Below are 20,413 nucleotides of genomic sequence, written 5' to 3'. Positions count from 1 at the left end.
GGGGTCACGCCCCGAAACGTTGCATCCGCAATAAACGCGCAAGGTTAATCCTGCTAGAATTACCCATGTTGTGCCGGTGTGTTCTGTGTCTACGCTGTTTTTGAGGTTGCCACCTCTAGCATCGAGCACCTGGGATTCGTTTGATTTTGGACGGCCAGGGTGTGCGAGTGTAAGTTTTTCTTTATTAAGGATAGGTCATGTCAGAGGTAAGTTAGATTCTGGACAGTGGTGGGGGCAGTAGATGTGATCTATTTGGATTTTGCCAAAGCGGTTGATAAAGTGCCCCACAAACGACAACTTTCTAAACTAAGGTCTGTTTGGCTTAATGAAGTTGTTTGCACATGGATAGGAAACTGGCTACAGGATCGGGTACAGAGGGTGGTTGTTAATGGTAAATTCTCTACTTGGAGTAAGGTTCTTAGTGGGGTCCCCCAGGGCTCGGTATTGGGTCCACTTTTATTTAACTTGTTCATTAATGACTTAGGGGAGGGTGTTGTAAGTAATGTATTAGTGTTTGCAGATGACACAAAACTATCCAGCCCAATTAATTCCATCCAGAATGTGACATCCTTGCAGCAGGATCTTGACAAACTGGCAATCTGGGCAGCTAAGTGGCAAATGAGATTCAATGTTGATAAATGTAAAGTCATGCACCTGGGATGTAAAAATATCCAAGCCACTTATACCCTTAATGGGACTGCACTAGGCAAATCTATCATGGAAAAGGACATTGGAGTCCTTGTAGATGATAAACTTGGCTGTAGCAAGCAATGCCAGTCAGCAGCATCAAGGGCAAATAAGGTCTTGAGCTGTATTAAAAGGGGCATAGAGTCAAGGGAGGAGGGGGTCATTATTCCACTGTATAGAGCACTGGTAAGGCCCCATCTAGAATATGCCATACAGTTTTAGTCTCCAGTGCTCAAACAGGACATTATTGAATTTCAGAGGGTCCAGAGAAGGGCAACTAAGCTGGTAAAAGGTATGGAAAATCTTAGCTATGAGGAAAGACTGGCCAAATTGGGGATGTTCATGCTGGAGAAGAGGCGCTTAAGGGGAGATATGATAACTATGTATAAATATATAAGGGGATCATATAATAATCTCTCTAATGCTTTATTTACCAGTAGGTCTATCCAGCTGACACGAGGTCACCCATTCCAATTAGAAGAAAAGAGGTTCCGCCTAAATATTCAGAAGGGGTTTTTTACAGTGAGAGCTGTGAACAGGGCAGCCATCAGGGGGGGATAGGGAGGAGAGTTGTAGGGGGCCCTGAGGGTAAGGGGGGCCGGCCACGCCGCACTTACTTAATTAGCCTGCCCCCCCCCCGCTTTCTGAGAGCTGCTGACTTTGAGAAGGCACTGCGGGAGCACAAGGGGAGGTATCTTCTGTCCAATACTTCCCCTTATTGGTCACTGAGTTTAAGTCCCGGTTGAGCTGCTCAGCTGAGGTTTGAACTTCTCCTCCAGTTCATCCACTCACCATGCAGCTTTACCAGGACTTGTAATTCTGTGACCAATAAGGGAAGAAAATGCTGTCACTGGAATGCTTCACAGCCTGTGAAGATGTGGAATTCTCTTCCTGAATCAGTCATACAGGCTGATACATTAGATAGCTTTAAGAAGGGGTTGGATGGCTGTTTAGCAAGTGAGGGAATACAGGGTTATGGGAGATAGCTCATAGTACAAGTTGATCCAGGGACTGGAGTCAGGAAGAAATCTTCCCCCTCAAATTGGAGAGGCTTCAGATGGGGTTTTTTGCCTTCCTCTAGATCAACTAGCAGTTAGGCAGGTTAAAGTAGCGTTCAGTGGTTGAACTTAATGAACATGTGTCTTTTTTCAACCTTACTTACTATGTTACTATGGGTACAGTTAAAGGAATTTTGTGTGCATAAACCCTCATAAAAACTGTCAAGAGCATGAAAGCTACTGTATATTAAATTTTCAGGCTTATGCTAAAATAGAATATAAAATATTTATAAATGTACAAATTAATAAAGTGTGAAAAAAAACAGACTCAAACACATTTGCACAACAGGAAGGATAATCCAGCCCCTAAGAGTTCCCATAGGTAAACTTAACTTAAATATAAACCTTACAGTTACACCGGTAGCAGCAAACTGACTCACTGCTTTCATTGAATTGCTGCTGCTCAGAAATGATCTGTGAATTGCACATCTTAGATAAACCTCTGGAGAGCTAAGCCAGGGTGGTGGAACTTGGAATAGCAACTGTCTGTATCTTCCTTCCACTCATATAGAGTAGGCCCTCCAGCTATATTGGCATAGAAGAACAAAGCCATGGGACACACATTCATTTTCAACACTGTTCATCTCTTGGTTAAAGAAATGGTGAAATTATTTCTTTATATAATTAACAAGACTATGACTATTTTAATGAATGATAAAAATGTAAATATTGGGTTTTTTTCTTTTACATTGTACCCACTGGGGATAGTTTTTCAGTGGAGTTTATGAATGGAAATTTATTTTGGTTGTAACCAAATGAGTAAATAGTATAGACTAGTAGTGTAGAATTGTATACTTTATGAATGTTGGTGAGTCTAAAGTATTTACTCACATTGCCCTTACTTCTTTTTATTCATCCCTTTCATCTTCAGTCTCCAGTTCCTTTACTCGGGGGGGGGGGGCACTTACACTTTCTTTTACAGGACTTCAACTAATGGTACCAGCTTTGCCAGGTGCTTTCCGAACAGCTTCTTGAGCATTAGGCTTTAAGCACACCAGGGTCCTTTCTATACCCTGTACTTTCTACTTGGGCCCTACCTAACTTGCAGGGTACCCATCAGAATACTAACCCCATCTCACTCCTAGGTGGGGCACAGAATGCTCTTGCTAGCTGTTCTCTCTGCCTCTCATTCCTAGGATGAGCTATGACACAAGTTATCTCTGTCCTGGCAAAACTGGACAGCTTTTTCCACTTAGGGGGAAATTCACTAAAGGGCGAAGTGACTAACATTAGCGAAAATTCACCAGTGTCACATCATTTTGGGACTTTGCCAATTTACTAACGGGCGCAGGCGTAAATTTGCTAGCAAAAGAGATAGACTGTAGCGTTACTACACTTTTTAAGGCCAGGCAAATTTTCACTCTGGCGAATGGACGTAACTACGCAAATTCACTAAGATGCGGATTTTAATGAACGTTACCTCTTGCGTCAGACTTGCCTTCACCACCTCAGACCAGGAGAAGTGCAATAGAGTAGATAGTAGGACTTCCTCAAAATATAGTTGAAACTTTTTTCTAAGTCCCTAAGTTTTTAGGGTACCCGGCTTCCCCCCTATATTTCCTAACATATGGCACATAAACTATACACTGGGCTCATGGGTAGGGCATTATAACAACTTTATTTTATTTTATTAAGGTTCTCTGGACTTGTGTAGTGTAATGTATTTGCTGCAACATATACGTCCACTGAAATTTAACTTCCCGCCTTATGCAAATTAGCCAACACTAGCACAACTTCGCTTTGCTTGCCGAATTAACGCTAGTGAAACTTCGCCATTGTTCAGCGCCCTGGCCGCAACTTTGCATTTTAGTGAATTAGCGTTGTCCTGGCGAATTTTCACCTGGCCATATGAGCGAAACCGTCGCTGGTGAATTTGCGCAGGTTAGTGAATTTGTTCATAGTTTGTTCTTTCTAGTGTCTCAGGTTTGCTTTCTTAGATGTTCCATTTGGCAAAAGAGGACCACGCCTGATCCTGCCTCCCTTTTATACCCTTTGGTATACATTATACAAAACACAAAGTTTTAACTTTGTTTATTACACTAACATCTGCTTAACCCCTTTCGTTACCTTCTTACAAGTTGGCACATGGAGTGCTGTTGGGGGTGTAGGCTGGGCAGGACAGGACAGGGGCATGACTGGGTGGTATAGGCGGGTGGAGCAGGCATGGCCAAGAGACACCCCGATCTGAGGAAATCTGATTTGGCTTTTTTGTTATATACTCCTAATACTTTATAAATATTGACAGAAACACCAAACTTTACAAACTTAAAAGAGGACGAAACGTAATCCCCTTGCGTCTAAGTGTTGTGAGTAATAAACAATGGTGCTTTTACAGTAATACTTATATTTTTTTAAGGTTTTGTTCTCCTTTTATTAAAATGTTTTTAACAAAATAAATGTGCTGTTTTTAATTATGTGACGTTAAGAACAGCATAATTACATTTAATATGTTTAGTAGGAATATCAGTAGATATGGGTCTATTAATAAATGCTTTAAAACACCCACACATGAAAAAACAATAATTCTTTGCCTACAAATCACAGGGTTTTTTTTTTTTTTGTAGCTGCTTCAGTATCCCTGTGGGAGACAATGGGACAGCTTAGATATATTGCAGGAAATCAGCAAGCAATCTATTTCAATGTTTTAAAATGTTTCAAAAAAAGTACATTTGTTAATGTTTAAATGCAGGTAGAGATAAATGCAGAGCATAAATGTTTTGGTTTGCTGAAATGATGTGATCTCATCGTCATTCCATCTCCCGCTTTGCCTTAAAAATTGAAGCAGTGATCACATCTTCCCCTTTAGCTGAAAGTCTTTTCTCCTGGGCTCTTTGCAAAGAAAGAGGCTTTTGCAGTAAGAGGCCACTAGCAGGGTTCAGATCTGCAACACAATAGCGAGCAGATTTTATTCAGGAGCACATAAAAGTTTAATAATATCCATATACTGTATACATAGTTAATAATGTACCCCCTATTGTAAAATATAAGGCTATTATAAGTCACTGAGAAGTGCCTCTGACAAATTGTGTTGCATGTATTATATTGCATTGCACCGAACCAAAGCCATTAACTCTTGAATCAGCAAAATACAGATGAAAAGAATTATGAATTTTGAATAAAAATATGTTTTTTGAAGTAAATCCAAGCTACCCACTGTGGGTTGCATCATTATCCACAATACGCAGCATGCAAGCGAATCGTATGCTTATGCCATTATTAATGCCCCCTGCATTGGCGTGATGGACTTTAAACCATCTCCACTTTGATAAGACAAGGCTTCATTAATGCACAATTAATGAAAATGCATACATGCCGGCAGGACCGCAATCAGAAATCACAGGGCCCCATACGACAAAATTTCCTGGGGCCCCTGGGCTGCGCCCACCACAAGCCCCACCTACAGGTCCGCCCTCCCCACCCCACAGGTCCACCCCCCACCACACAGTAAAAAAACAAAAAAAATATTGGTGGCTAGGGTTACCACATGTTAATAAAAAATAAAAAGATATTGGTGGTCAGGGCCCCCCATAAAAAAACATTTGTGGCCAGGGCCCCCCCATTAAAAAATATTGGTGGCTAGGACCCCACATGAGAAAAAAAAATTGGTGGCCAAAATTAGTGGCCAGGGCCCCCACCCCCACATTATAAGAAAATTGGTGGCCAGGGCCCCTTAAACGTCCATACCTTCAGGAAGTCAGCAGCTCTCAGAAAGATGGGGGTCCGGCTAATCAAGTAAGTGTGGCATGGCAGGGCCCCCCTTACCCTCGGGGCCCCCTACAACTCTCCCCCCTGTCCTCCCCTGATGGCTGCTCTGCATGCCGGTGTGTGTTTTGGTGGAAATGCATGAGAAAAAAGCATAGTGAATTTCTTATGAAAAGTTCACTTTTGTTTATGTGCATGTTCACGTCCTTCTTTCTGAATCTGATCTCTACACTGAAATTGCATTCCACATTATTTGCTTTTATTCTAAATGTACAATGATACAGTTATTTACCTTTAATGAGTGTTAGAAAAGACATCAGCGGAAAGCTTAGAGAGATGTAATACCAGAGAATCTACTATTATCTCTGCTGGTTTTTAATGTTTTAATAGCTGATGTTAGTTTGGAGGTTTTTAATGTTTTAATAGCTGATGCTAGTTTGGATAACACTCTGACTTATAAAAGCTCCATTCTTTGTTAGGTTGTACATTCTTTTAAGGCTTATCATTAGTAAATAGGATTCTGCTCCATACTAATTATATTTAATCTTCTCTGAATGCTAATAAAATTAATCATGTTTAAGATCATTGGTAGGGTCTGTTAAACAGAAGGCAGGGATTAGTGCTATTCTCAGAAAGAGCTGTTAACAGGATGTACTACACACCGTTCTTTTTAAAAAATAAGAACCATATGGTTTTAAAGCCATTGTCAATTATTATTATTATTGAAATGTCCTTATGTTTTCGTCAACAAACATGAAGTTCAAGTGGCCACTTGAAGAATGTACAATAATAAATGGAATAAATCTCAATATTACACAATATTACTGGGCATAAAATAGTTTTTTCATACCCCAAAATGTCTAGGGATTGGCTTGTTCTACCCCTATACTCCCTGCAGTGTCATTGTCTGCTTCATCTGTAGTAACACCCCTGAGTGCTTACCAGCTAGAAAATGGGTGGTGATTGAAGGAAATGGGTAATGGGGGAGTGAAAAAAAAGGTGAGCCCTGGCCAAATTCTGTTCCAGGGTCCATGGGTTTGATGGAGAAAAGTCAATAGGGTAGCGAGGCCTGTTTATCAATATAGGGAGTAGCAGAAGTATTTGCAAAAAGTTAAAAGATATTTATTCGTACATGTGTAGCCTAATGCATTTCGTGCCAAATGGCCACTTACTCATAGGCTAGCCTAGCCCTAGCCTATGAGTAAGTGCCTATTTGGCACAAAACAAGTGCTAAACAGGCCTCATTACCCTATTGACTTTACTCCATTTTTTGTTAAACCCTTGGATTGGGGCATTTGTTGTAAGACTGCAGTACATTAACCTCTGTATTTTTTGTATTCATTTATACTTTTGAAGCAGACATACACACCTTCCCTTTTTGTTTGCCCGTGGGTCTGATGTCTCAAATCATAAAAGGCACCTATCTGGTGAATTTGAATGAACAAAACAAAACATTTAATTATGTGGAATGATGGAGTCCTGGTCAGGTTTTCTTAAACCTGGTATAATGTTCGTCAGACCTTAGTTTTAGGGTTATCAGATTTCAGGAGAACATAGTAAATTTTATCTGGCTGGCAGTTGTATCAGTATGTGCAAGTGGACTGAACAGAATCTTAGCTGAAACTGGCAATGCAATTGGGGCTATTTATTGTATTCTGATTTTTTCTGGTTGTACTTTTAAAGGGAAAAAAAAAATTTTAAGTAGGAAAAAAACTAAAATTTTTCACAATGTATGAATGGTGTTAAAGGTCCGAATAAAAAAGTACTCCAACTCAGACCTGCCGAGTACATGTAGAAGTGAGATGTCCTTAAGATATCCTGATTTGTGCTGGGTTTCTGAAAAATTCTTGGTATTTGGGCATCAAATCCAAAAAAGTTGCGAATCCGGTATTTTGATTTTTTTCACTATTTTATTGAGTTTTTTCCATACAAGAAATTTTTTGGAAAATGTATTGATAAATGGGGGGGGGGGTTTGTGCAGATTTGGTGGGAGAAGTTTTCAGTAAATTGTGAGAACTTTTCTGATTCTCATAAATAACCCCCTAAGTGTATTCCCAAATTGCCTTTTCATCTATTTGTTCAGCTCTTAAGGCAAAAGGTTAGATATGGCTGTGTGTTAAGACTCCAGTCCCTAATTTCAATCATCTTTACTTCTCATAAAATGTTATTCTTCTAAATTAGGGGCTACAGCCAGTACTAGTTTTAGGTTAGGGCAGAAAGGTAATTTAGCCAGAGCCTCCAGCACTAGCGCTTCCTCGAGAGAAAAAACAATATTACTAGTTGACATTTTCAGGACCAACAATGTTGCAAAAACTATAAAATGTAGATTAAATGTTAAAAGATTAGGACTAAAAGTAAAGATATTTTTTGTCTGAAATGCAGATGAGCCAACTTTGATGCTGATGAAAACCCCTCGTTGTTCCCTGCCTGACCTGTCCCACTCACAGGCTTTAAGAAGGAGACGAAGTGCCCAGCCCCTGACAAAGTGGAATAAAAGGAATTTGTCCTGGCGGTAACCATCAATCTTTCTTTTACTTTGTGTCATGATGTTCAGCTTTCAATAGACAGTGAAAGATGACATATTCCAGCTGAGTTAGAAGATTGCAATGATTCATGTTAAGCTCCAAACATTGATTCATACTAGTATACTTAAGAAGAGCATGTTCACGGACATCAATTTTACTCTGGGGCACCATTCCTGGTATTTTGAAGGGAATCTTTTCTGGTAAAAAACAGAAATGCTCTTTCAAAATCAGACTTAGATTGTTATTTAACATTTGGGAGCTGTTTCTCTATTACAAAAGCTTGTGAAAAATGTAGCATGCAGCACCATGTGTCTATATAAGTTACCTCTGTAATTCTGAAATGACATATAATGCTCAGCACAGCGGCTCTGCGTATAAGCTTGGCAAAGCTGCTAGAGAAGAGCAAATCCTATGTAACTGGCACTCACAAATGTACATTTACTGCAAACTGTTAATATGCAGAAAGTGCTTGTATACATGCACTGAGCAGATATCTTTTTTTTTATATATATATATATTACAACCAAGTTCCATGAATTGTACATTTTAAATAATATATGTTTGGGGGTTTTTTTTTTTGCAGAGAACCGAGCAAGTTAAGCAATAGTTTATTCACCTATTCTAAACCACTTGTGCTGAAATGTTAGATCCCTAAATTATTGTGTGTTCAGTTTACCTTACATTACCTGATTGAAGCTAGTTGCAGACATATTTAAATAAAGGCCTATTTGGGCCCTGGAGATATGAACGTGGACGCCTCATTGTAGGAAATGTTCAAATTAAATTATTGCTCTCTTTACAGGCTAAGGAACAAATATAGTTAAGAACCTAATATCATAGAGGCAAACAAATAAACTTGGCTCACATTTATTGCAGAGATGTAATACAGAACACCCACTTTTGAAGAATGCAAACTTATAGACACAAAGGTTAATTTACAGCTGCCAAGGCAGTTTGCAAAGTGCAAAAACAGGTGCAATGCACCAAACTGCTGTTTATACAGTACAAAGTGCACACCACAGCAGAGCCCTATGGTATTCTAGGCAGAACCGAGAAAGCAGCAAGCAACCAGTTTAACATTATTCATAAGCTCTAGTGAAACAGTGGCCACCCTGTGGCCTTATTGCCATGAAAATCATGTTAATACTTTTTACAGAGATTTTTTTTCAAACAAAGCACCTTTCAGAACTATTAGCAACCTTCTTCTAATCAGAAAGCAAAGATATATACATATATATATATATATATATATATATATATATATACAGGGTCAGACTGAAGCCATTGGGGCCCACCAGGGCTGCAAAAGAAAGGGCCTTCCTGACAGTTCCTGGGGGCCCCCTCTCGACTTCGAAACTCCTGTATTGTGGTGAGGTCACTACTAGGATACCTGGGAAAGTCCTCAGGAAAGTGATCCCAGCTACCTAAACCCTTTCAGTGTGTGCGTATATGTATATGTGTGTGTGTGTATATATATATATATATATATATATATATATATATATATATATATATATATATATATATATATATATATATAGCAAAATGATCAAAAAAAAACGCACAACCAGGACTTTCATAAGTGTTGAAAAAAACAAAAATTTACTTTATTTTCGACGTTTCGGCTCCTAACTTAAGCCATCTTCAGGAGGTGAAAACTGCACACACAACACACATATTTAAATGCTAAAATGGCGCCAACCATGAAATGATGACGTCATCACACCACTGTGTTTTCATTGGTGATCGTGAACACAACGTGTATAGCCCCCTAGTGGGTGGGTTCTAAAAAATAGTGTTCTAGTGTCTATAATTAAGTCCAATTCAGGACTTATTAAAAAACCATATATTAAAATCTGTGAACAGTGACACTTGTATTGGCGTGCTGCTATCCGGTGTTGCTAAGTGAATTTAAAAACATTTCTTCAACATAGCGCCCACCTGATGCGCTATTAATCTCATGTCCCCAGGAATAAACAAACAGCGCATATGTTTTACCTTATCGCCGCCTCTGTAGGACACATACCTCCGATCCATGCAATAGTAAGCCCCTCATGCCCGCATCGTACAACCAAATCCAACAGCAGTCTGTGGGCTGAGCGAGCCCTTCACGACCCCTGAGCATCCAAGCGTCTGATTGGAGTACGTTCATCCATCAATCACCCTGTGGCTCGCAGTGTATTCGTCCCCCTGCGTCAGTATGAGGTACCGGCCTCTCACCATAACACCGATCAGCATGTGTGTCACCGGCTGCCAATAGGAGCCGGTGTTCACGCCCATCAGTGTATCTTGTAGATATGCGTCGGACTCGCGATGGAACTCCTTCACCCGCAGCTCGTCTAGTCTTCATCCTTATTTGGCGATATGCAGCGCCGGCCACTAACAATACCACCGCTGCATATCGCCAAATAAGGACGAAGTCACAGATTTTAATATATGGTTTTTTAATAAGTCCTGAATTGGACTTAATTATAGACACTAGAACACTATTTTTTAGAACCCACCCACTAGGGGGCTATACACGTTGTGTTCACGATCACCAATGAAAACACAGTGGTGTGATGACGTCATCATTTCATGGTTGGCGCCATTTTAGCATTTAAATATGTGTGTTGTGTGTGCAGTTTTCACCTCCTGAAGACGGCTTAAGTTAGGAGCCGAAACGTCGAAAATAAAGTAAATTTTTGTTTTTTCAACACTTATGAAAGTCCTGGTTGTGCGTTTTTTTTGATCATTTTGCTGTTTATGTTTTAACCAGCACCTAGGCATTTACTAACACTTGGGAGTGCTACAGACTGTGAATTATATATATATATATATATATATATATATATATATATATATATATATATATATATATATATGCGCAATGGCTGTAACTGTAATATCAAGATTGTTACTAGTCGATAAATGCCTGCACCTTGTTTTACATATAAAATAATAATGGAGTTTAATGGAAGGACCCGCATTTGGTTTTTTTAGGCATTTTGAATGACCTGTCAACTGCAAAATGGCTAATTAAAGGCTAAGTGCAGGACAAAGACATATTATCTTTTGCTTATGCTGCCTTTTTGCCAACTGGAAGATAATGGAAGTGTGCAGTTAAGGATGCTAAAATATCATGCTATCACAGTCTCGGAACCTTAACATCCATCCTCTGTGGAACTGGTAACTGCAGAAGTCATGCATTCCAAAAATTCAAGCTTCAGTGTAACAAGAGTGCCCTCTTGAGAGACTTGGTGTTACAACACTCTGCTAGAAACAAACCGAGTAATTCACAAGAGTGATCATTTTTTAAAGCTAGAACAGTGTAAAAGCATTTAAGAAATATCTAATTAATCATGATCTTCACCATTTATTTATATGGTGCCTGCGAGTTACACAGCACATTACATTCATTCTTACAATAATTTGACAAACATAATACAGACTAGAAATAACATCAGAGGGTCTTGCTCACAAGAGCTAAAAATATGAGTTTACACTGTCATCTCTGTACAATACAAGCCAAAAATGATTAGTTGTGGTGTTTGTACTTTTTATATTTATTTCCATGTAGTAAGAGAAAATATTTTGGTATATATTAATCACGTTTTTTCCAAAGAAAATGGTGATGCAATGTCTGTAATAAAAGAAAATGCTTTCTTCATTTTTAGGGTTCGAAATTTCCCTAAAGAGTCTTCACTTGGACATGACACTGTGCGGGCACTGATGTATTATGCCCTTAAAGTATGGAGTGATATTACCCCACTGAATTTTCATGAGGTGGCAGGGAATAATGCAGATATTCAAATAGATTTTTCAAGGGCTGATCACAATGATGGATACCCATTTGATGGCCCTGGTGGGACAGTAGCTCATGCCTTCTTCCCAGGAGAACATCATACATCTGGAGATACTCACTTTGATGATGAAGAATCTTGGACCTTCCGGTCATCAGGTATGTAAAGTTAAAGGAACAGTAATACCGAAAAATGAAAGTGTTTTAAAGTAATTAAAATATAATGTACTGTTGCCCTGCACCGTTAAAACCGGTGTGTTTGCTTTAGAAACACTACTATAGATATATAATATTATAAAAATAAGTTCTGTGTAGCCATGGGGAAGCCATTCAAAGATGAAATGGCTCAGGTTACATAGCAAAGAGGAGAAAAGTTCTATAGAATATAATAGAGTTCTGCAGAGGTAATTCTTCCCTATTTAACCTGTGTCAAAAATGTCCCTAACTTCAGTCCCTCTGCTAAATAAATCTTGCACTGCTACAGTATCTGCTGTTTCCACCCCTAGATATTCACGGCATGGATCTGTTTGCTGTGGCAGTGCATGAATTTGGCCATGCCATTGGACTGACTCACATTTCAGACATGGAGTCCATTATGAGACCTTATTATCAAGGACCCGTGGGTGACCCCTTAAAGTATGATCTGCCATATGACGACAAAGTCAGAATCTGGCAGCTATATGGTAAGTACTCTTCTCTACATTACCAGCAAGTTGTTGTAGAGTCGCATATACAGCATATTTGTCTGCTCAAAGCATAATGTCTTTCTCTATTCTTCCCTAGTCCTATTATTGCCATTGTATTTGCACCTTTACTAATTCTTGGTGGGTCCATACACTGTACTTTATAAGAATTATTATGGAATATTTTGCAACATTAATGGCTTTGCATACAGTAAACTAATGCTGCCCAACATTTTTCCATTGACTTAATCTGGTCTATATGCTAAAGGACTCAATTATATTAATGGTATGGGGCCAAGGTAATTAACAAGATATGGTAAGATCTATGCCAAAATGAGTATTAGACTTTTGGACAAATACAGGATGATAACAATGCCAAAACACTGTCAGAGTGCTACTTATAGTCTATAATATTAATGTGTTCTAGCTTATAAACATGTAGTGTAATACGTGGTCACAACAGAGCACTGTCAACATTAGGAAAGCAAAAAAAAAGCCTCTGAGATAACCTATGTCTATGAGCAATGGCATACAGAAACTTGGCACCTCCAGTATAAAGTAGTTTAGTATATATGGGGTCACTATCCTTAAAGTTGCCCCATAACTTAAAAGCACTTGTGCAAGTGATTGTCGCTTGGAAATGTTGACTACCACATTTCCAAAAAGAGTACATGCATGACTGCTTTCAGACAACTATAGATGTTAATATGGGTTTGGCTGCTCAAAAATACAATTTAAAATTAAATTAAATTAAAATTTCCCATATATGCCCATGTGTTGTCCTAAAAGCACCATAGCATCAAAATTGTCCATAGAATTATTTTGTTGAATTATGAGTTATGCGTGTTCTTTTAGGCATACCTCTTGTGATATTAGTTATTTCTGTCTCTTATTTTTTGTTCCAGTGTCCTACATGGCTTCTAATGCTTCACCCTCTCTCACCCCAGGAGTCCGAGAGTCTGTGTCCCCCACAGCAAAACCGGATATTTCAAAAACAGAAGATCATCCTTTTCTGCCTGATCTGCCAGAAAACCGCTCTACCACTCAGTAAGATGACTTGACTTATTGAGTAAGGGCCATGTTCCTGTAATCATCTGAGTAATTCCATGGCCAGCCCATTGTCTATCTCATATGCCCTGTTGTGTATGAATGTTTAATATTCCATATGATCAATAATTAGAATAGATAGGGTAGTAAAACAGTACAGTATAATAAATAAATGCATGAAAACATCTGCAGTAGTCAAGAAAATATTAAAATGTTCGTTTGATCAAAATATATAGATTTTTCATAGCCATAATCAGGTAAACTTTCTTGTGGCAGTATTTGTAGGGATGTAGCGAACGTCGGAAAAAATGTTCGCGAACATATTCGCGAACTTGCGTCAAAAATGCGAACGGTTCGCGAACGTCGTGAACCCCATAGACTTCAATGGGAAGGCGAATTTTAAAAGCTAGAAAAGACATTTCTGGCCAGAAAAATGATTTTAAAGTTGTTTAAAGGGTGCAACGACCTGGACAGTGGCATGCCAGAGGGGGATCAAGGGCAAAAATGTATCTGAAAAATACATTGTTGACACAGCACTGCGTTTTGTGCTGTAAAGGGCAGAAATCACACTACGTCACTCAGGTGATGTTTCTGGACACGGAATGTGAAAAAGCTCACACAGCTAGGTGGCACTTAGTTAAAGACTGAGCAAACAATGCCTGCAAGGGCAACGTATACAGTAGTGGATACGGAATATATTATTGCTGCTGTAAAAACATCACTCAGGTGATGTTTACGGACACGGAATTATTATTGTTATTTAGACAGAATGTGAAAAAGCTCACACAGCTAGGTGGCACTTGCATACCTCCCAACTGTCCCTCTTTTGACCACTCAACCCCCTGTCCCTCTTTTGTACTGGAAAGTCCCTCTTTTCTCTGCACTGAACAGCCAGAAAAAAAACAGTTTCTAACTTAATTGGCTTTTGGCAGAGAGCTCAGAACAGCTAACAGGTGCAAATAAGATACTTTGTAATAATTTTGACTCTGGTTGGTGCTGGTAGTGGTGAACTACTAGGAGGAGCAGCACACCAGTCCCACTCCCCAACACAGCTAGACTAATAGCACTGGGCTCTTATAGTAGCAAAGTAAAAAAACAAAAAAGAAAATAAAAGCAGTCCTTACAAGGACTATTGGGTTACAGGCAGCAGTCAGCAGATGAGATCAGCAGCAGTGCCCACAGCAGCTACATACAGAGCACTGCAGTAGAAGGTAGATTACTATCCAGCAAAGCTACCTAACCTAAAATGTCCCTCAAATCCCTGCAGAGTTCTGTCCCTACAATACAGAGCAGTATCAAGTAGATTACTAGCCAGCAAAGTTACTATCAACTGTCCCTCAAATCACTAACAGCTCTCTCCCTACACTAGCTCTTCCAAGCACACACAGGCAGAATGAAAAAACGCTGCAGGGCTTCAGTTTATATATGGAAGGGGAGTGGTCCAGGGGGTATGGGGGTGGTCCAGGAGGGAGAGCTTCCTGATTGGCTGCCATGTATCTGCTGGTCTGGGGTGAGAGGTCAAAAATAAGCGCCAGCTAAGGCGAACCCAAATTGGTGAACGTCGCGCGACGTTCGCGAACATTCGGCGGACGCGAACGGTCGATGTTCGCGCGAATTAGTTCGCGGGCGAACAGTCCGCGACATCCCTAAGTATTTGTCTTTCTAAATTCCCCTCAAGCTGCTTAGGCATTTTGCAACTATGTTTAGTCTCTATGTGAAACCTACTTTACTCTGATGAGATTTTGTTCCTGTGAGTTTATCTGCTCTCTTACTGTAGTTACTGGAAATTGATAACAAGTTCTGTATCTTATACATGGGGTTGACCCAATACCTTCAATTGAATTTAAGTGCCATCATTGTGCAGTCCTGAATTTCACCCGGCAAAGACATTCTTATTGATATGCATAATTTCCTTCAAATAATTATCTTTTATTGTGAAAAAAGCTGTACTGTAGTTGGCTTTAAAAAAATATATGTGCTGTCCTAAAATGTTCTTAGAATAGAGATGTACTTTCGTTCTCTTTTCTTTTTTCCTGTCAGGCCAAGGAAGGACGAGCCTGACCGATGTAGCACACATTTCGATGCAGTTGCTCAGATCAGAGGAGAAGCATTCTTCTTTAAGGGTAAAAGCTTAACAATGTATTACCATCAAGAATTACAGTATTTCTCTCTCTGGATGTAAAAATGAATATAAGTGCATGTTTTTGTTGCTGCTTAACATACCTATTGTAGCAGTACAATAGGTTTTACCCAAATTGCATATATTGTCTGGGAGACTCTAAGGACAAATGCTCTGTTTGTCCTGCATTAAATTGTAATTTGTTAATATGACAAACACAACAATTAAGTACCATAAAACTACCAAGGAACCCTATCAGAGTCACTGAATTAAAGCCAATGTTTGTCTGTCTATATTCCACAAAATAGGTATTCATTGTGACACCATCTGTTCCTTCTCTGTGCATTTGCCAAAATTCTAGGATTTTTCAATACAAAGAGCAGCTGGCTCCTAGGGGGAAACGTGTATGCTTTGATTTAGTAACCTGTTTTTTGTGTTCGCCCAGGCAAGTACTTCTGGAGGCTCACAAGAACAAAGCATTTGGTATCCCTTCAGCCGGCTCAGATCCATCGTTTCTGGAGAGGCCTCCCACTCAACCTGGATAGTGTGGATGCCGTATATGAAAGAACTACTGATCATAAGATTGTTTTCTTTAAAGGCAAGTTATTTCCCTTGTTCAATTGGTTTGAATTGTAAAGTAGTAGGAAATGAGAAACTCATGTTTAATGGGGTTATATCATCTTATATGTAGCCCAAATAATTGCATCCCTGTTTATCTCTATGGCATTGCAAATTAACTGGAGTGACTGTAAATTCATGATGCAATTTAAGAAAATTCATGACTAGAACTGCAGCTACTAGAATTGGAATATTGCTGGTAGAAAAATATTTAGCATATAGCATTTATATACTATATACATATTCACAGCAAAGGTCTCAACACTACACAGTTTTGCTCATAATGACGTTCTAATATGATTCATAATACAGCTTTCCTGATTGGTGACCCACACTATATAATACCAATTTTGGAATTATAACTTCAGATAAGCAACTTCCATTTGGGAAGAAGAAGTGGAAACTATGGCAGCAGCAACTGCTAATCTAGTTATGCAATCCATCATTCTATGGTCAATATTCCTATCATTACTTTAATAACTATTTTAGTAGTAGTATTTTAGCTTTTTCAAGCTTTGAAATAGATATAAACACTCATGGGCCAGATTCAATTCAACGAGAAAAGGGTTTATGATGTAAAGGACAAGATTCAATTTGAGATGCGATTCAGAAAAACTTAACTTACAGTTTAGCACATGAAAACTCTATTGAAATGTATGGGGAAAAACTGGAACTGAATTTGGAGAAAAGTTTTTTGAACCTCAAATTGAATTTTGTCTGTGACTTTCTCTAAATTGAATCTGGCCCATGATGTGCCTCTTATACTCCAATTCTGTCCCATGCACCTTCAGTGATAATATTCTAGTCGACTCTATTCAAAACAATTCAGGGTTATGGAGAAACTATTTACTATTAGAAACCGTTTCCTGCACCATTCAAGAATTTTAATAGCAGTGCACTTTTAAGCTTAGAAGAAATCCCATAATGACAAATGTTACACTCTGGCTTTTGAACTAGAAGTTAACTAATTGTATCAAAGCATCTTAATCCTTCTTCACTTTCAGGAGATCGATATTGGGTTTTCAAAGATAATAATGTTGAGGAGGGATACCCAAGACCAATCACAGACTTTGGACTGCCACTAGGAGGTGTTGATGCTGCCTTCTCTTGGTCCCTTAATGACAAGACATACTTTTTTAAAGACAATCTTTTCTGGTCGTATGATGACAAAGAGCATAGGATGGATGAAGGATATCCTTTAGAGACCATTCTGTGGAAGGGCATTCCTGTTACTTTGGATGATGCCATGGGATGGTCTGATGGTAAGTTTTTATATGTATATACTGTATAGTGGCTTCCCTGCTTAAAAAATGTATGTTTTGTATTGTGTTTTTCTAAGTATAACAAGGGTAAGCCCATTTGTTAGATGCTTAGCTCAGGAAGGAGTGTTCAGCTTGGCTGAGCCAAATTATATAGTCACACTATAGTTTGAGTCCTTGCTAATATAAAGTCTTTTGAGCTTCACTCTGTATGCAGGATACAGTGAAGGTGACATGTGTTGGCACTCTGGAATATCCCCTTGTATGATGTAGGCCAGGGGATAAAAGGGACTGGAGTTCCAATTACTAAATGTGGCATGGTTCTCTTACAGCCAATAGTTATAAACAGGGATAATCTTCTGCATTAATATACAGTGAGAGACTTCTGTACAGTTATAGAGAGACGCCCAAACCATTATACAGAAAATCATTTTGCAGAGAGACATCGTATAAATATAGACTTTGTTGCTGTTACACATAAGTATCCATCATACAGACATATCTGTGCTGTTATAGAGACATATAGAGATTTTGACGCAGTGGATTTTTTCGCCGGAGAATTGTCTCCGCAGTTGTACGAGTTAATTCACTTGCAGCGAAATGCAGAAATTCACATAGAATTTGTGTCTTGCAAATTTATTCGCCCTTCACTAGTGGTCTGCTAGTCTTTGATATATCTGCTTTAGACACCAAGCTTTTCAAGAGCCTTTTTGGTTAAGGCTCCCTAGACAGGGGGGATTGTTAAAATAACAGAGGAAAATACTTACAGCCTAAAGTAGAAAAATTACTTAAAAAAGCAAATGAAAATAGGTAATAACTAGTTTTGTATTGTAAAATGCCAGACATCCCACCCTTTGGGATACAGGGTTAATAAAATAAAATGAAAAAAAAAAGCTATGTTATGCCCTTAGAGAAAACAATATATAAATGGATTACCCCAGAGCAGCAATTTTTAACCTGTGGCTCTCTGGCTCTTGCAGACAATAAATCACAATATATGAAATACGCAGGTGTCCTTTTTGAACATCATAGTAGCGTGTAATGGTTTAATTGTTATATATAAGCCTCCAACAGCATTTAAACTTTGCCTGTCTCAGAGTTGGGCATGTACAAAATGATGTGAAGAGAGCGCAAACTGAGCTAGTCAGAAACATTTAATTACTACATTTTGTCACAATAATTGTCAGCCATGTCCTTATTATTTTTATGAATGCTCCTTTAAAATTACCTCTCCATATTGCCCACGGACACAAACCGATAAAGCAACCACTTGAAATGGAAATTGCTTTGATAGCAAACGTGCATTCAAAGTAGTCAACCGTGACTCCTGATACTTATTCACATTAATGGGATAAAGAAGTGATTTCAACATGGCCACAATGTCATTATGAATGATATGCTAAATAACAGTTGATTTTCATTTGAATTTGTTATCAGTGACATCCCTGAAATATGCGCTGAAACACATAATGTTTTTGCTTCCAGGAGCAACTTATTTTTTCCGAGGTAAAGAATACTGGAAGATTGTGAACAGCAACATGGAGGCAGAACAAGGCTATCCACAGTCTACTGCAAAGGACTGGCTTGTTTGCAGTGACATGCTTTCAGATGGACCTGGTTCTGAAAGTACCCAGACTGGTGCTCATTCCAGGCAAGGACATCAGGATGAAAGCAGGTCAGAAAATGGTTATGAGGTCTGTTCCTGTACATCCTCAGCTGGGTCTCTTTTTGGGACTGCATACAATGACCTTTTGTGGTTCCTGTCTATAATCCACTTGTTCACAGCAGCCTTGATCTCAGTCCTATGATGTCATGACCTAATGGACTCCATCATAAAAAAGACTGAAGGATCAAGAAATGGGATCCCAACAGTGCCGCCCAAATGTCGGCCAAACATTCCGAGGAGCTTGGAAGTGAAAGATATCAAATTCTCCATGAGAAATGACCTTTTATTTTTAAGATAATATTCTGTAAAACAGTGCTCAAATTATTGGAGAATTGGAAAGGCATTAGCCAAGGAATAGATGAGCAAAATTCGATGGTAGCCACATGCCTCAAAACTGTCTTAAATAGGTTTCTGTGAGAAGTGTTTACTAATTGGGTTAAAGATCTGAAACTTATGAAAGATCAGAAGCATTCTCTCTTTGCCAAAGGTTTTGCTAATTCATTCCAAAGCGTTAAAGTTTAAGAAGTAGGGTGACATATAATAGGCTCTTTATTTTAGTCTTTAATTAAGTATATTTTCAATTCTCAAGTGGCTTAGCCTTCCCAGTGGTTACACAGGAGGAGATAGTAGAGGATGACCCAGTAATCTGAGCACTGTTAATTGGATTCTGCTTCTTTGGATATTTGAAAACCGATTGTACAATAAAGAGGCACATCTTGTTTACACCAACCGATGTTTAAAGCAATGGCTTTGTTAAAAAGCCTCAGATCATTGTTTAACAGCTCTATAATGCTTGTAAATGGTTCTAGCCCTTTTCATAACAAAGTAAATTATGTACCAGAACTTAACAGCGCCACAATTACTAACATCTGAAAAGTGAAATGTGAATGTTTTTGAATTTGTTTACGAATGTGCCCATTTAATACACCAAATGCACCTGTTTTCGTCATAGTAAATAATATGCAGTATATATATATATATATATATATATTTATTTTTATATATTGCTACTTTTTTGCAGGGTGTTCCACCAATATTCTGGCACAGCAAGTCTTTGTCCAGTTCAGTTTATAGCCGAATTACATTTACCTGGAACACAGTGCCCCAAGGTCATTGATGCTTGCATTAGAAAGCTTCCCTGAATGTATATTTTATCTTCTGCCCACACTACCCCAACAATTGTAAGCAAAAAGGAAAATCCATTGGTTAGAATTGGGTTCCCAAGGTAACATTGCAAACCTAGTTGTCTATGTATATTATAAAGAGCA

General features: G+C 38.8%; 1 protein-coding gene across 3 annotated transcripts in view; it reads left to right on the top strand.

Moving 5' to 3' along the window:
• Window positions 1-20,119, top strand: part of mmp17.S (matrix metallopeptidase 17 S homeolog) — a 75,840-nt gene extending 55,721 nt beyond the window's left edge. For 2 of the 3 annotated variants that reach the window (XM_041580323.1, XM_041580324.1), the window contains exons 3-10: window positions 7,830-7,959; window positions 11,629-11,912; window positions 12,260-12,436; window positions 13,342-13,483; window positions 15,524-15,606; window positions 16,048-16,200; window positions 17,225-17,482; window positions 18,965-20,119. In XM_041580323.1, the coding sequence (XP_041436257.1) occupies window positions 7,830-7,959; window positions 11,629-11,912; window positions 12,260-12,436; window positions 13,342-13,483; window positions 15,524-15,606; window positions 16,048-16,200; window positions 17,225-17,482; window positions 18,965-19,287 (1,550 nt within the window). In that variant the 3' untranslated portion in view covers window positions 19,288-20,119. The remainder of the gene's footprint in view (window positions 1-7,829; window positions 7,960-11,628; window positions 11,913-12,259; window positions 12,437-13,341; window positions 13,484-15,523; window positions 15,607-16,047; window positions 16,201-17,224; window positions 17,483-18,964) is intronic. The other variant, XM_018244170.2, reaches the window with a different exon arrangement.
• Window positions 20,120-20,413: the final 294 nt, after the last annotated feature.

This window comes from Xenopus laevis, chromosome 1S, assembly GCF_017654675.1.
Source record: "Xenopus laevis strain J_2021 chromosome 1S, Xenopus_laevis_v10.1, whole genome shotgun sequence".
In the NCBI taxonomy this organism is placed as follows: domain Eukaryota; kingdom Metazoa; phylum Chordata; class Amphibia; order Anura; family Pipidae; genus Xenopus; species Xenopus laevis.
This window is presented reverse-complemented; position numbering and strand designations above follow the sequence as displayed.